The sequence below is a fragment of the Rhipicephalus microplus genome, chromosome 5 (genome assembly GCF_043290135.1).
Source record: "Rhipicephalus microplus isolate Deutch F79 chromosome 5, USDA_Rmic, whole genome shotgun sequence".
NCBI lineage: Eukaryota > Metazoa > Arthropoda > Arachnida > Ixodida > Ixodidae > Rhipicephalus > Rhipicephalus microplus.
The window spans coordinates 79,864,666-79,882,401 of NC_134704.1; the positions used below are offsets into that span (position 1 = coordinate 79,864,666).

General features: G+C 44.5%; 1 protein-coding gene across 1 annotated transcript in view; it reads left to right on the top strand.

Annotated features, from left to right (window-relative positions):
- LOC142817506 (cadherin-like and PC-esterase domain-containing protein 1) overlaps positions 1–17,736 on the top strand; it is a 104,008-nt gene that overhangs the window by 20,881 nt on the left and 65,391 nt on the right. Inside the window, exons 2-6 of the mRNA XM_075894524.1 lie at positions 5,731–6,004; positions 7,227–7,336; positions 9,800–9,884; positions 12,882–13,071; positions 16,270–16,402. Of these exons, the coding sequence (XP_075750639.1) occupies positions 5,731–6,004; positions 7,227–7,336; positions 9,800–9,884; positions 12,882–13,071; positions 16,270–16,402 (792 nt within the window). The remainder of the gene's footprint in view (positions 1–5,730; positions 6,005–7,226; positions 7,337–9,799; positions 9,885–12,881; positions 13,072–16,269; positions 16,403–17,736) is intronic.

Consider the following 17,736-nt stretch of genomic DNA (forward strand, 5'->3'; position numbering starts at 1 on the left):
TTTCTTTTTGAAATATTGCTTCCATTCTCATCAGTAACAGGAAAAGTGAAGAACGTCACTCCACCACAAATTTTCGCTTATAATGCATACATCTTACCGATCGTCACAACAAAGTTTAGACAAATAAAAATCAACCAATAGAAAAATAAAAATAATCTTCACGAGCATTAATGAGACCTCGATGTAACATGTCGGCCTCATACAGCTCGTTTTAGCGAGCATATACCGTGAGATCTTTACATTGATATGTTCTAATGGCGAGTCTTTGTTTAAGCTGTATCGCGGCTCTTAGCGCACTCCAATGTTCGTATCACTACCGCCTACACTGTAAGTTTCGATCTTCAAAAGCCTAATTTCGGTTCCGACAAGCGCGTCGCGAACGGTAGGAATGCTTTATGAATGAAGCGAGTTTCAAATGGGGACATGTCTTCGCAAACGAGACCTGTTTGCTGCGTGACCTTATAGGCGGCCGCTCTATGCACCAGTAAGTTTATCGGAACGCGAACACCGACAGCTCAGAAAGGCTCACCGTAGGAAAATTTCTGCGCTTTTCGAAAAACACTTAAGCCCCGGTTCAAACAGGGTCGAGTGTGAAAGAGCTGTGGATCTGGCGAAAAGGCTCATTACACGAGCGCGCCCTACGGTGGATACTGACGCTTTTAGAGTGCGTACAGGTCGACCTATAGCGAAGACACTAATTAGCCTAACAAGAAATCCTAGTGTTACCTTGTGAGAGCTTTCCCAATCCTAGTATTTGTCTCTATTCAGCACGGGCGTTTCCCGGTTGCTGAGTGTGTGTCTGTTCATTAAACGTGGTAGCTGCTTATTCCATGCTTTAATTTGTCATCGTCAGCTAAACCTAGATTATGAGTTCCGGTCCTACGTAGAAACATTCGTGCCTACACTCCCCACGCTCCATCTCTTGCTAATCTCCTTCGTTTTGGGGCCGAAGTAAAGCGGGGCTAGTTCACCTTCAGTGTCCGTTGTCACGACTACGTTTTATGGGTCAACACGCAGGTAACGTACGGTATAGTCGAAACATATTTCAGACACAAAAAAGGGTTTAAAGTATCAACCATGATTGTGACATAACAATACGAAACACCTGCAAACACAAACCTATTTTACTAGTCAGTGATTTCAACGTAGACATTATGAACCTTAAGACCCATCTTTGTCGGCGAATGTTTATTTCACTCAATTTACATTATATGGTGAAACGCTCGTTCAGTGTATGTTTACTCACTCATGCAATACTCAGAGCTTCGTCTACTCATCATGATCTACATCATGGAGATGCGTGGACGTTTTTTACACGCAATAGTTTTATGCCGGGGTCTACCACGGCTCAATTTACGTACTTCCGTCACGGGTAGTAAAATATAAACAGACTTAAAAAAAAACCGAGATAAAGCTCCGTCCCCAGGCGTTGAGTCTATGACCTGTCATTCCGCAGCACGTGGCGTGAAACCACTAGACCATAAAGTGTACGTTATTTAGCTCGCTGAGGCGAGCTACTTATATACAGCATATACCGTTGGTAATCCTCAGAGTTCAACAACTGTTTTTCAGCAATACGGCGCGAAGGATTCACTTTGTGCGCGCTATTTAGGTCATCGCCCCGCATGTTACGATGCGCGCGCACTTCTTCAGGGCGCGGCCCTCTCGTGCACGTGAGATTATCTCGTGTATGGGGCTCTTTGCAAGTCCTGCGCTTCCACCATAGGTTCAATTTGAAGTTATAATGACCAAGAAAGCATGATGGTTACCACACTTGCTGCTGCAGCCATGTTTATGAAGGAAGTGCGCTGCTCACACACCAATTAAGATTGTGACAGTTGATCGCACTCATTCTGTGTATACTTGTCGGTTTGTTTCATGCGTTTTCGTGTATGGGCAGTGCGCTTTAAGGGTGGAGCTGTGATAACCATTAGTTTGCGCCAGTACTCTGTATGCTAATTTCGTGCGCGCTTTTTCTTTAAGGTGCGCGCTGCAAGTTTCGAGCTGGTTGTTGTTCTTCACAAGACATAACAATTTCTTGCTGTAACATTCCTTCCTTCACCCTTGTGTCCCAACAATTCAGAACAAACACTTGACATCCTCTGTGAAGAGACGTTTCACTTTCGTTTTATACTGAATGCTAGACAGTGGGACCAGCCACTGTTATTCCCTGTATTACGCGATATTAGCATATATCAGACACTTCGTTTCCACTTTCGTTCGACGAGACTTTGTGAGTGACAAAAATACGTAGTTTTGTTTTAAACAATTACTTCATTGCATTTATTTGGACCAATATCCTCTCTAAAAAGATGCCCGGGACATGAGCTGAAAAGGTTCGCTCCCATCTCCTTCTCCTTGAAAGTAAAAGAGAATCAGCTACATCAGCTGTGTTGTGGGGGCAGTTCGAAATATTCATGGCTCCAAGTGAAAAACAATGTATATCAGTCACTGAGGTAGCGTCTGCCGTAGACGCTGCTCCAGTGGTTGGGATGGCGTCACTTCCGATGCTTACAGAACTAGAGGTGCGGATTACCAGTGCTTCTTGCGGAGACTACACTTAACTATGAGAGACCCCACTACTAAGCACATAGTAAAGGAGGCACTGTTTCAACGCTAATGCTGTCAGTGGAATCCCAAGGTAATATTGCGGCGGCCCCTTCTAATGACGAAGAAATAACTATAGTGTGTTTCTGTATTGAATGCAGCAGACAACAAAACTGCTGATATATGAACCGAGATGGTGTACTTGAACGTCGCAAAGAGGATGTTCATTCGAGAGCGCCCTTGATACGGTGTGTCTCGCTTACTGACATATGCTGAGTTCATACATAATATTCGCTTCATACTTTGCTAGTGGCAGCAACAAAAAAACATGCTCTTAATTACTGATATGATTGCGTAAGTCATAATTGTCTGAAAATTTGCCCATTAAATAAGTATTACTGTTTGATGGTAAGTACGCAGTTTCACACTGCCGCCAATTTTCTCACTTTTATGGGCGAAGCTCCTTAAAGGGGCACCAGTTCGTCCCTCGTAGTAGTGCGTAACATGTCTTACGTTTTGACCTGCAAGGTGGTGCCAGTGGGAGATTTGTCCTTTGCGTTGTTGAACAATAAAAAATTCGCAGCGTGCGCGTTATCTAAAAGATGAATTCTCCTGTCTCTCATTCACCATTAGCAGCCATTGGCATGTACATTGAGCATTATCTAACAAGAAAGGGTTGCTATGTTATACTCGCTGGGTGTAACCTCCTTAGATTTAGGAAGGTTTAGCTGGTGTTGAGCCGCAGTGCTATAAATACAATGAACTAGTATATACCATGAACTCGAGGTGGTTACAGGTGGGAAGTAGACCCGAAGCGCAAGCCGTAAGAAAGTGTGCGCGTACCATCTCTCGTTTAGTTCTTGGAATGTCCGCTGAATGGCGGTGCTTCTATATGCGGAATATATAATGAAAATATGCGAAATGGTGGTACTTGGAGTGTGGACTACATGGACGAACGGACACACAGACAGATGCATAGACGGACGCATGGATGGCTGCACGGACGGATGGACGCATGGACGGACGCAGGGGCGGATGCATGGGCGAACTGAGGGATGGACGCACAGATGGACGTGTGGACGCACGAACAGATGCACGCCAGGACGGACGGATGGACGCACGGACGCTCACACAGATGGACGCATGGACAGATGGAAGCAAGAACGAATGGACAGAGAAAGGTTTAGCGAACGTTGGTCCGCAGTGCCATCAATACAGTGAACTAAAATATACTATGAACTCGAGGGAGTTAAAGGCGGAAAGTAGACACGAAGCGCAAGCCGTAAGAAAATGCACGCGTGCCACCTCTGTTTGGTCATGCGAATGTCCGCTGGATGGCGGTGCTTCTATATGCGGAATATGTGATGAAAAGATGCGAGATGGTGGTACTTGGAGGGTCGACTAGATGGACGAACGGACACACAGACAGATGCATCGACGGATGCACGGATGGCTGCAAGGACGGATGGACGCATCGACGGTCGCAGGGGTGGATGCATGGACAAACGCAGAGATGGACGCACGAATGTACGTGCGGACGCATGAAAAGACGCACGCACGGACGGGTGGTTGGACGCACGAACGGTCACAAAGACGAAAGCATGGACGGACAGAAGCAAGAACGAATGGACGGACGGATGCTTCGCCCCACTCTCCATCATTCACCCTGTAGATATGCTGCCATTTTTTTCTGTACAGAGACGAAAAAGAGCAACTCGTGGCTTAGATAGATAGATAGATAAATAGATAGATAGATAGATAAATAGACAGATAGATAGATAGATAAATAGACAGTAACTTTTATTCTGTTCTAGAAAAATCTTTACCCCATTTTAAAGGAGCATGACTGCGGGCCGCTGCAACGTTGGAACAGGGAGGCTTGATTGCCTGAAAAAATGAACAGTGTCACATTTCAGGTGTCCATAGTGGTATAACGTGAATATTTGCCCGTCATAAACGTTCTCAAAACCACGTTTACGCACAGAAGGAACTTTCTCCTAACAGAAAGTATCTACAGAGCAGGAACATATTTACATTAGGAACGCTTTTCAGCACCATACACTACAAAAATGTACTCGGGTAAAAAGACTACACAGATATTTCGGCAATAGATAAAAACATAGCGATAAGAGCACCTGTGCCTTCAGTGACAATCAGAGAGCCAAGCAGCTTATTTTAGTCCCGTGAATTAGTGAGGTGAGCTGAACCCCACCGATAGGCACCAGCTAGAAAACCTGAAGTCCTGGCGACGCCTTTGTCTGGCCGGACAGTCCAAGTCCGTAGTTGAACTTCTGGAGCCTAAAAAGCCTGGTCTCCCACGGCCCCCGGTCCTAGTCTGCGACTGAGTTATGGGTATACCCGTGCCGACAAAACATCGCTTAGGTCAGCCCTAGCACTGAAGTCTCTTGTTTAATTTTACATATCAATAAAAACATAAGAAGGTAGGCTATAGTATAGCCTGATACTCCAGCAACACGACGCAAGAATAAAAAAAAAACGCTGCAATGAATAGGCAGTAAGAAAACAGACAAGTGATAAGAAGCACTAGGTACACATGCAGTATATGATATATAAAGAGTCAGCTGAGTCGGAGGGCACACTCTAGTACACTCTAGTAGTTTGTGTGTACGTAGGGCAGCAGGACACCGAATGTGACTGGGTGTAATTACATTCTAGTTCGTTACTGACGCCGTGCGACATGACATGACAGCAACTTTATTTGAACCCTGAAGAACTGAGATAAACACCTGACTTCAGTTGAGCCGGTTATCGAGGGGGAAGGTAGATCCCACTCGTTAATCTGCAATGTTGCCCATTTGATTTAATAATGATAACAATATTACTACTAATAAATAGCTTATTTACCGTGCCGAGAAACAGCCATAAGGTCTTTGTCTAGGCCTACGCCAAATACAACACTAAAAATAAACAGTACGATACAGTCTACAAAAAAAAAAACGAATAAAAAGAGCGACAACGCATAGACAAAAAGAAATAAACGTTAAAAGAGAATAATTAAAGACATCAACGAGGATCATAGAGTGGCGTTTAAAATGATAATAATATTAACAATATGTATGAATAGTTGCATTGAGCACCTCTTTAAAATTCGTACTGCCTCCAGAGGCAGCACTGTCTCTCTTGATCCCACTTTCCCCATCGCCTCTGCTTCACTCTGCTCAGCTTGAAGAGGAGCACCTTCGACCTCTTCGCGAGTCCAGCCGCGTTGTCGTGGTGCGAGGCCACAAGGCGGCCATCAGCCGTGACCTACCACTCATCGGCACCGTCCTGGCCGAACGCGGATGGCAACTCAGGGCGCCGTCGTGGTTTCGTCGTGCTCCGTCCAACACTGGCGGCGGTGGCAGTGCTCCGGCGAACTCGGTCTCAGGACTTGGATCAGCAGCCGCTGCTGCTTCTCCACTGGCTAGGCTTAACAACACTGCGGGCAATGACGGAGGTAAGAGAGCTCTCTCTATATGCAACAACTTAATTACAGAAAGAAAAATGGTAGGTGTAACCTCAAGAGACAAAAAGAGAGCAGAGTGGATTAGTGAACAACTAGGGGTTAAGGATATCATAGTTGAAATCAAGAAGAGGAAATGAACATGGGCCGAGCATATAGCGTGTAGACAGGATAACCGCTGGTCACTAAGGGTAACTAACTGGATTCAAAGAGAAGGCAAGCGGGTAAGGGTGAGACAAAAGGTTAGGTGGGCAGATGAGATTAAGAAGTTTGTGGGTATAAATTGGCAGCAGCAAGCACAGGACCAATTTCACTGGCGGAACATGGGAGAGGCCTTTGTCCTAGGAAGAGGCATTGATGGTGCTTTCTTTCGTATGTGCGGAACGGACAGCTAGTTCGGCCCATTCATCATGGACAATTCTATATAACGTGACGGCCAATGAAATTTAATGTGGTGCTATTTTTCTGTTATGTGGTGTAGCATTTCTGCCGTCTCAAAAAGCAGCTAGTCATGCGAACCGTGGCGTAGACTTCACAGAAGAGACTGCACTGCCGTCTTCCAGTCGCAGAAGATCATCCACCATTGCATCCTTTGGTAGTCAACAATTATTATCTTGTATACTTTTTTTGTACTGATTAGCGGCTGCTTTTCAGTAAGGTTATACGACATAAGGTTATTCCTAGGAATTTAGATGAGAGATTCCGTAGAATTATTCACACCGATGATGCCTACATGCTTGTTTTCTTGTTTTTCTGCTGGAGCACGTTGATAGTGTGTATTCAACCTGAAAAGTGTGCAACCAAACTATTGGCAGTTCGCACATGACGTCATGGACGCACAACATGGCTCCGACGACGTCAAGATAACCACGAGGCGATTCACTTGCTTCACTGTGATCACGACCTCTATGGAACGCCATTTGGCCTCTACGCATAAATGACGAAAGAACCAGCATGTTATGCACCGACAACGCTAACGAAACGTCACAAAGTACGCGTCCCACCATGTTAGTGCATTAACGTGGCTGTTTCAGTAACGTGTCAATGCGAGTTATGTGTAAACGTGTTGGCATAAAAAAAACTTTCGCAGGAGGCGCAGCGTTCTTATTGTAAGCGAAGGATAAACTTGCAGTCGAAGCATCATAGTTTCTTTTTCTGTACGCAGAAAATGTGACTCACTTAGAGGGGTTTTCCCCCTTCTTATTGTTCTTTTCAGGTAACATGTTGCAGCAGTCCTCCGAGTGGATGCTGCTATTGTGTTTGAGCTTCAGTGACGGGGACAACGGAGCATGCGTGGAGACTGCTGAGCTGTCTCAATACCAAGCGGTGAGTCGGACGGTTCAGATCAATGGAGAAACAGCATGCGGGGCAAGATCTGTTCATTGCCTCGAGAACATGTCGTGAAGGAGGTGTTATCAGTGTGGTACAGGTGCGCCTGCCCTTCATGCGCTTGGAATGATCGTCTAACGCAGTTAACATTAAATACGGTTTAAATGCCCGCATGGTTGGATGCAGTAAGGTAAAAATAAAGGAGAGATGTGAGTTGAAACCAGAGCATACTAGGAATACCAGCGCGAAAACAACGGAGACAGAACAGAAAGAAGGCGTAGAATAAGCGAAGTGTAATGACTAAATTTTTTAGCACAGCTTAACTACCTCAAAATCAATGCATTGCACGCGCAGGATTCTTGGTCCCGTGAAAATATTGTTAAGCATGTGTACAAACAAGTGGTTGGAATATGACACAACATTTCGGTGAAAAACACTTCCGCGAGTTCTCGAGTGAGGTACATGTGCTTAGAAAAGTTGTTTCACGTTACTTTAAAATCGTGCGTATGCATGATGTTAGTTTCTGTTGTGTTCAGCTTTGCTCAATAAATTGCAGTTGTCAGACGGCCCCCGTCTCGTGTCTTTTTATTTCTATGTGTCTCTACCCTCTTTTCGGCTGGTTTTCAAAATATGGTATTACTATGCCAAGTCGCTACAACGAAATCCCGTATAGAGACCTATCCCGAAGACGAGACATTGCCATTTATTCGCTCTTGTAGGTATACCTGCTGCAATCGTGTGGCTGTCAATATTTTCTTTTAGGGAATAGCACTAGGCTGCCTTACTGTCACATAGGCAAGGAGCAAGGTGACTGTTATCGAAATAGCTCTTTGGAGAGACCGGACGCAATCCTTCTAGATGGTGACGTAGATAACCCCGGTCCGTGATCTCGTCAGCGTGATGCCCACAGTACGGAAACAGCTCAGACCAACAAAAGTCGGCTGCCCCCCCCCCCCCCCCCCGCCTATTTTCTGTTGCTTGTTGCCACCATTCTGGTCTCATTTGTGCTAATGGTGTTTCTGGCTGGCACGGTCAAAAATATCGCATCAACCCACCTTCAGAGCCCTCCTCCCCGTATGGGCTCATGAGTTCATTTACTACATTGCTGATTGTTCGCATTTGCGCGTTCCTTTGTTGCCAGAGATTGCAAATCTCATTCGGCGCGTTCCCTTTTGTTCTGTGGCGCGGGAGAACGACGAACAAGCCTTTGGCTTTTTCAGAAGTCCACGCGGCGCTCCACCATTCGTCTTCAAGTGTTTTCTTCGTGGAGAGCCTTCCGAGGGAGGTCCGGAGTCGTTCTTGCGTCGAGGTGCTTTATATATACCCAAGACCAAAGAAAGGAGGCGATGCGTTTTCGAAAATAAACGATCCTTCGCCTGTCGAGTCTTTTGTGAACCACGGCTTTGCGGAACCCATTTAGCCACAGGCTTGTTTCGCTGTGCACGGCTTGTTGAAGCAAGTGAATGTTATTTTGTTTCTAAGAATGGTACATTTGTTGACAAAAAAAAAAAAAACGTTGGCTATACGAATGAATCTGTTCGCAATATTCTCGGTTGTCTCACATTTTACAAACACTTCGTCCGCTGATTATTTGAGTGTGCGGTGTGCTAGTACGTAGTCGTGGTTTGGCGGTTCCCCGTTGTATGTAGCACGTTGCTACAAACGAATGTAGCACTGATTTGCTGCGTATACATGTGTTGGAGTCTATTGGAGCCTTTTTGTTTTGTGTACCTCACAGACTGAATACTACTTTGTTTTTTTCTGTAGTTTTGTAGCTTAGTGATTTGATTTCTCCGCTATGCTGCAAACTGTTCGCGTTACCTTTGGTTGAAGGCTAATCCTGCTCTATTCTGGTTGTCTTATCGCCCGTCCTGCTTTCTGCTCCCTATTTTAACTATTATTTGAATGAGCTCTGTTTTTGTATTCCGGTTATCTTTTCAATCGGACGTTTCTAAGACCTTAGACGCCGTGTTGCTGTTGAAGCTCATTGCCAATCTGCTTGCTAAGGTTTATTTATACCTAGTAAATGTAGATACAGATAGACTGAACTTCAGCAGAAAACGCCTTGACAGACCATTTTCTAGAGCAGCGTCAAAGAATTAAAGTACAAATGCAGAGGTAGGGAAGATACAGTCGCATTGATATTAAACACATTAACATACTTACTGCGTTTGTAAAGCCGTGATCAACATGGCTTATTTGCGTTTAGTAAAAAAAAACAATTGCGCTCAGTAATTGTACGTGGGATTTCGCACGTGCATCCTCATTGTGTGGGGTTAAGTTCTAATTGCTCTGCATTTTACATGAAACACTGGCCAATATTATTGATTACATATAGTGAAATGCGTCAAGCGCCGGCACGTGAATTGTCGAGTTTTTTGTCTCTAAGCGTGGGAAAAAAGATGCAGTACTGAGAACATTTGTCTGTAATACTTGACTACAGTAACTTTCTTATCGCAGGTGAACAAGATACCTGGCTTGAAGAACGTTCTGCTCAAAAAAGATGCCTTCTGCAACACCATGAATGACGCTAGAAAGATCCCAGGTAGCAACACAAGACTTATTGATGTTTAAAAAAAAATCTGAATTCATTCATGGGTGAATGCTTTCAGGTGCTCAGCATACTTTACGCACCGACTACCTGCGACATCACATTTGGAAACTGAGACGCTGCACGTCTTATGTTTTAATGCTACACGTGAGCGATATTCATCATAACGTGACTTATTTTTTGACGCGTATGATAGAAGTTTTTAGTATATAATTGTTTAGAAATCGCAAAAACTTTGGCGATGAGGAATAATCTGGGCAAAGCAATGCACACAAAGAAACAAAAATTGAATGCTCCTGTATTAATAGTGAAATCGATACTACCTAGAAAATATTATCTGTACAAGAAAGCACTAGTGTCGAGAATTTATGTATTCTTTATGTACTTCTTTTCTGAGTACGTTGTGGTCTTTATCATTTCAAAACCCGCCATGTTTTCGAAAAAAGAAAAATATTCAAGGATTCTTAATATAATACAGTCACAACAATGTACGCGTACCGTGCTGCAGCTATACTCAGTATTCTCGGCCAGTTCAGTGCATTATTATGCTTCCGTATATGCTCGCATGTATGCAGTAAAAAAAGAAAATAAAATAGCCTATATATTATGAAAGTTCACAATCCGCATTATACGTAGTCAATGCGCTATGTGGAAACAAGTCGCTAAATGCTTCCTGCAGAGATACATATATTAATTTTAAGATTAAAAAGCGTATTGTTTCGTTCGGTATACTGAGGCGGCTTTTTACTGCGAATAATCAAAATGCTTCGCTCATGGTGTAAATGTGCCAAATAGGCTGTTGGTAACGATTATAAGTGATAAGTGGCTTCCTCTCTCTCTCTCTCTCTTTCTTAGCGATAATGAATAAGTAACCGATTTCACTGTTTTTGAATGGTGTGTAACACATAACAAAAAACAGAGTTAAGTGGGGATAAAATAATATCAATTGTTTGTAACTAGATAGAAAGCACCGTACCCGCACAAGAATTACAACACGATTGGTTTTGTGCACAGATTCATCGCGCTGCTTCCCTCCCGTGTATATCCTACACACCAACACAAAACGGAAACACGCTTATATCGCTGTGGGCAGGTTTGCAATGATTGGCAAGCTGTACCGCAGGAATCAGCGACTGCGTTCGGCTTTCATTTAGTTCGTTAATTACGCCTTGCAGAGAGAAGAGCTGTTTCGCAATAGTGAGTGCCTACTTGCGACTCAGGATGATAAATAAAGAAACAAATGGCGTCGAGGGACAATTACCGTGGTGCATTTTCGCGCTGTAAACTGTGCAAGAGTTGCATTTAGTGCAATAACAGGGCAGTAAAAGAAAGAGGGAGACCCCCTCCTAACAACGCACGTTCGAAAGAGCTGCAATGCCGAAACCTTCTGTCCCGCAGCAACATGGCACGCGAATGTCGCGCGGTAACAATCTTCTCGCGAAGAGACAGGGCCGTGCTTTCGGTGGGGACGAGTCGATTTGCCGATATTGCTGCTTCGCCCTGAGCGTGCGAACACGGCCCCTTTGCTTTTGTGTGAGCCTCTTCAATAAGCTAATGCACCGAGGAAGTTGGGGGCGGTTTTCTTTTGAAGCCGCGAGCGCTCTTCTCGGTTTGTAAGAGAGATAAGTGTCACAATGGGAAGCTTACTTCTTTATTTTTTTAGAGCTAGTAGTGCGCCGCATAGTTGCTTTTTTTTTTTTCAGGCTCTTACCCCCTTTTTTCTTCTGCGCTGTTGTGCCGATTGTTCAGGACTGTTTCAAACTTCCGGGCTCTCCCACTTGCCCGTTTTCTAGCGACGATGTTATACATGGAGGCGTACCACCTTTTGATCGAACGCGGGGGCCCGATATCTTGAGCGGAAAATAACGTGTGACAGTCGTGGAAATGAATAATGCGTACTACTAGGATAATTGGCTTCTGTGTCGCCGGATTGTGTGGTGCTACTGCCCTTTTCGAGATCTGAGTGTTTGTAAAGGAAACGAAAAAATATACACTGCCAGGAAAAACAAAGTCTTTTTCGCTTTTACGACGCATCGCTTTAGATTATTCAAACACTTATAATAATGAAGAACTGCCTGGCTATCCTGTGGATGCTTTTGAATCAAAAACTCAATGGCCCTTTTGCGGTTCTTTATTCCTGTTATCTACTTTAGAAATACAGTCCAAGAAAAAAAAGAAAATAGAAAGAATCAATAAAACATCATTGCAATAAAACGTAGTACTAGCAGCAAACGCGGGGTGACATCATGGAGCATTTAGTACGTTTGCCACGATGTGTGGAGCTGGCCACTACATGGTCCCGACGTTGTAGCGTAAGGCAAACGCCCGCCAAATGGTCCAACTATCATTGGCTTCAACGCAACTCTTTCTACCACTGTTACTGCTGTTGCTATTTTACTAGGAATATAAAGGGCGGTCATGGTTGAAAGACATTTATATGTCCAGGGTGCATTCGTTGTTTATGGCACCTGTTGTGGAGTTTGACCAGAATCGTTAAATTGGTCTGAACTCTGAAGTGGCTCTAAACTCCGAGTCAGGCTTATTGTAGTTTCTCATTTTCATATGGGAGTTTTTTTTCCAGCCACTGTTTCATTCAGTTAAGGCGGGGCTGCCCTCAAGAGATAGATGTATGTGTAGATGTCCAGAAGTCATGGGTACGTTATTTCGAGAATAATGTCCCAGAGCGTGAGACAGCTATAGGCAACTCCGGGCTTCAGACCATTGAGGACGCGCTATCATATGATCAACTAAAAACTTTATCTCCGTTGCCCCACATTGGCTTTTGACTAGTTAGCATAAACGATGTGTGAACGATGCAGTACGCGCGTGTTTGTTGACGGTAACTGTTTCACACTCTGCTTTAGTTTCAAGCTACCCATAGAAAAACTTTCCTTCTTCAAACAAAAACTTCATTTTAAAAGTAGAGACCGACGACCCCTCGTTTCTAAATTACCCTGTACGTGTACAATATTCTGCGTATTTGCTGTGCAGGCGTGATGAAGGCTTCTTTGGTGACCCTGTGCTTCGTGGTGCCCACTCAGTACCAGCAGTTCGTCAACGTGGCCGATGCGCCTGGCTACTCGGCGCACTGGATGCTCACACCGCTTGCCCCCGGGGCCAAGGAGAGTGCACCCGAGGCACTGGACATCTTCACTCCGCTGGGTAGAGCTCGCATCCAGCAGTGAGTTTTTGCGCCACTAGAACCACTAACATCAGTTTGTAGAACATACACGTGCTCACAAGCACAGTTCACTGGAGATGTGAAAAGAAGGTTTTGTGCCATTTTTAAAGCTAGACAGTAAAGCAGTAGGTTCTTTTAGATCAAGTCCGCTGACAATAGAAGCTTATAACAACCATTTATTGCCCCTCACCACAAGATCCTATCGTCCTCTCGCTACTGTCCCCTCGCCTTCGTCTCGCATCGCCCATGGTATCTTTCACAAGCATGGTGGGGCTCGGCGGTGGCACTTCACAACAATCATTGCGTCCCCGAAAACGGTAATCAGCTGCCGCAGAACGTGCAGCGACACCTGCGGGCTTACGTATTCGCACCATTTGAAGGGCTTTGACGTTTTTGTACTCTGTTGCAGTGACAGCCAGTGAGCTAAGCAATTTAACATTGAAAATATTGTAAGCATTTGGTGAAGAAAATCAGCTATTTACGGTCGCTTCAGTACAAACAATACTAAGTATTGAGGCATGGGGAGGGTCGTGTGCAGTACTTTTTTTTCTTTTTCAGGTTCGTGATACCTTCATATCTCGCAGAACAGCACAGACAAAAAAAAAAAAAAACGGACAGCCTTACTCGAGACATGCATTGGCCCCAGCTACCAAAATTAGCAGTTTAGCGTTGTTCTGTCTGATGCTATATGAACCGCTGTTTTCAATGTTATCGCAGAACCTCGCCAGCTAACAGTACTATTCTAATTTATAACAAAATCAAAATGCTAGACCAATTCTGAAATCTACATGGAACTAGTTCGTGTGAAAATATCTCAAAATTTCAGCTTTGTTCTCATGTAATGCAAACATTTACTTTCACCGATCGAGAGTTCGAAAATGAATGCTACTAAATTGGTTTTCTTAAAATCGCTTCATATAAACAGTGACCACTATATACATCAGCATTGCCACAACGTGTGTTTCAAGGAATTTTTTCTGTAAGGCTTAGGGAGATTTTTAGGCGCCACCATTCTGAAGCCTCTTGTACGAGGTAAAACAAAAGAAAAGGGAGAGAGAGAGATAAAGAGTTCCTCGACTCTTCTGAGTCCCTACTTGTCACGTATGTTAATCTCTTTATGGGGCCACGTTAACCCTCTCTTGAAAAAGCGTGAGGCCCTCGACTTTCTGAAGAGAATATAATCTGCGAAGATAGTTCATGTGTCTCTTTAAAGAGAGTCATTTATGTGTCACGTCCAGGCGAAAAAGTCAAACAACTTCTTTTTCTTAAAGTAAAACAGGGTTCGTGATAATATAGTCGTTGTTTACAGCTTGTCGTTTCAGTCGAGCCCTTACGACGTACTCTTCTTTGCTCTTTTATTGTCAGTTGATTCACTTAGACCCATAGTGGCATGATCTTCTCCCGTAACACCGACCTCCCTGAAGAACTCTCAACATTGCCATGGACACCTTGTATACGTACACGCCCTGGGCTCTAGCTACGAGCGAAAAGGTGTTAGCGTGGAGGAGTATTTTGCACGTTCCATTACGTAAGTGTCACCATGGGCTCCGATTCACTGAAGCAAAGTAACAAGCCACCAGGCGTATAAAACGGAGCATGGTCCGCGAAAAGCCAAGTCAGGATCATCAAACTCTGCGCGTAAAAAAAGAGTGCCAAAGCGGCGTTTGGTTCGCTTATTTATGAAATGCTCTTCTTTAGATTATTATGTTTTAACCTATTTCTTTAGCCTTCTTTTCTATCTTTCTCGCTGAGGACGTGTCAAAAATGACTCGCTTCATTGGCAAGCGTATGCCCCGCCGTGGTGGTCTAGTGGCTAAGGTACTCGGCTGCTGACCCGCAGGTCGCGGGTTCGATTCCCGGCTGCGGCGGCTGCATTTCCGATGGAGGCGGAAATTTTGTAGGCCCTTGTGCTCAGATTTGGGTGCACGTTAAAAAACGCCAGGCGGTGGAAATTTCCGGAGCCCTCCACTACGGCGTCTCTCATAATGATATGGTGGTTTTGGGATGTTAAACCTCATATATCAATCAATCATCAATCATTGGCACGCATACGCTCTGTCCTCTTAAACTAAAACACTAGACACATGTTTGGAGCCTCGTGAAAATACCTCTTTCGGTTGCCGGCCATGGCGGTCGCCTTTAAATGAGGTCCAAAAGGCAGCGAAATATGTGTGCCATCTATTGCATAGACGTGAAAGACACACCGGGACTTTGAAACTATTTCCGAATCTCAGCATCCCTCGCAACGCCGGTTTGCTTTTGGGACGTTTTGAAAATCACTAGTTGCGCTCCACGAGAGGTCCTTTCTCGAATTTTACGACAATAACTCGGTGTTGCACATGTGTGAGTAGCGTCAAGTGATTAAGCTATGTTATCCATTTTTTTGCTCTCTGTATTCAGGCATGAAACTTGTAGCATTAAGGGCCGTTCAGATAGCCCACGATGCGGCGGGAAGACTGAGCCTACCCGTCCCAACGTGGGAGAAGCCCATTGCGCGCTAGTCGCGTTTCTCAGGACTCAAACTAAAGTTCTTTCATACAGCCATCCAATGCGACGAGGCATTTAATGCTTGTATCCTACTTTTCTCTGTATGTTTTCTGTTATTTGGGTTGCCTATTGAAAGCTAAGAAGTACGGATTTACAACCATACACCTCATGAGTCCGCTTTGTTCGAATACCATCATCACTAACTAACTAACTAACTAACTAACTAACTAACTAACTAACTAACTAACTAACTAACTAACTAACTAACTAACTAACTAACTAACTAACTAACTAACTAACTAACTAACTAACTAACTAACTAACTAACTAACTAACTCACTCTCAGTTATGATGTCGCGTGTCCACCCCGGTGGTACAGTGGCTACGGTGCTCGGCAGCTCAGCTGAATGTCGTGGGTTCGATGCCGGCTGCCACGGCCGCCTCTCTAGGGAAGCGAAACGCTAAAGGTGCCGGTACTGTACGATTCAGTACACGTTAAAGAACACCAAATGTCAAAATTTCTGGAGCTCTCTTTCATGATGTGCCTTATAGTCATATTGTACTTCTTGCACGTTCTCCCTTTGTCTGCTTTCTTGCGCTTAGCACCCCAAAATTACGTCTTAAGTAATGAGGATGTGGGTTTGTCTTTCAGTCTTTGTTTCAGTAGTCGTATATTAGTGAGCACACTGTCTACCCTCTGTATGTGCGGAGAGCTTCGACAAGGCGTGCTGTGGTACAGCAAGCCCTCTCGGCTCCCTTGCTGGTGCACGGGCAGCTGGTGAGCCTGCGCGTGTTCGTGCTCATCACGTCTCCTCTGCGTGCCTACGTGCACACCGAGGGCATGGTGCGGCTGAGGAGCTACCGGACGGGTCCTGCCTCGGCGAAGATCAGTGACAACCAACAACGGTGGAAAGGTTGAACTTGTTGATTTTTTTTAGCTTAAAGATTTATCCATAGTTGAGGAGGTTAGAAGTAAGCGATAAACAAAGCAAAACAAAAATACATTGTAACAACTTGTGCGTAAGCAAAGAACGAAGAAAGCATAGCTAAGTCAACTACTGGTATACTTCGATACTGTAAGCTGCTTGCAAGGCTGTGGTCGTGTGCGCGAACTGTGGTAACAATTGTCGGCTTCACTTGGACAGCTCTAAGCGACCCTTCACGGTCTTGTGCGTTTCTTCGAGCACAGCTTTAGGTGTTTTTTATCGTTCTCTCTCTTTTTTTCTGTCTGTCTCTTTTCGTCATGCCTACATTAGTTGGCCGTCAAAGATTATGTTCATTTCGGAAAGTTTCAAAAATACCCACAGGTCTTCTACCGAATAAAAGGAAGAAAAAAAAGTGGCCCTCTATTTAAATTCCATCGAGGTGTTCTTACCTATTACAAAAAAGTGACATTCATAGTATGATGTATAGACTTCCACACGCGCTCTTTTTTTTTTTCGTTTTGTGTTACCGGCCAGCTGCACGTGAAGGTAATGCCTTGCGCGCACCGCGCCATATTGTTTGCTAATACTATTTAGGCTGTTAGACTGAGCACGCAAACGCGGACAGCTGAATTTATTCGAGCGTATGAGCCACCAAAAAGGCTAGAATGTTCGAAGTCGCATGTACAAACTCTTCGTGAAAAACTCACTGCGCTCAAAGGTGGGGACGAAGTAAGAAGAAACCAAAGAAGACAGTCGCTGTATTGACAAGCGTATAAATTCCTACGCACATTGCCGTGGATTTTATTTTCGACGGCCGACAACTGATCACGGCGCCATAAGTTTTCAGTGCGAATGGCTCTCATGTTGTAACTTCATTACTTGGGCAGCGGTTCACCCAAATAACAAGTTAAGCTTGAACAAGCTGAATGCTTCTCTTTTTCTCAGTATCCCAACCACGAAGCAATACATTACCTTAAATTAATATTGTGGTCTCACATGCTCGGAAGAAATGATGGTCACTGGAATTCACTAAGGGATGGTTGGTAAGGTGTCTACATTGGGAAGCTGTGATTCCATAGATAACAGTGGAATCAAGCCGGGCAGCTGCGTGGATATGACACGGCGACGCGGTGCAACAAACCGAGCTAACACCACTAGCCAAGCAAAACAATGAGCATGCAATCAAAGGTGGTCTCACCTAGAATTCGAGGCTGCAAACACGTATGCTGAACACGAAGGCTGAAACACAAAC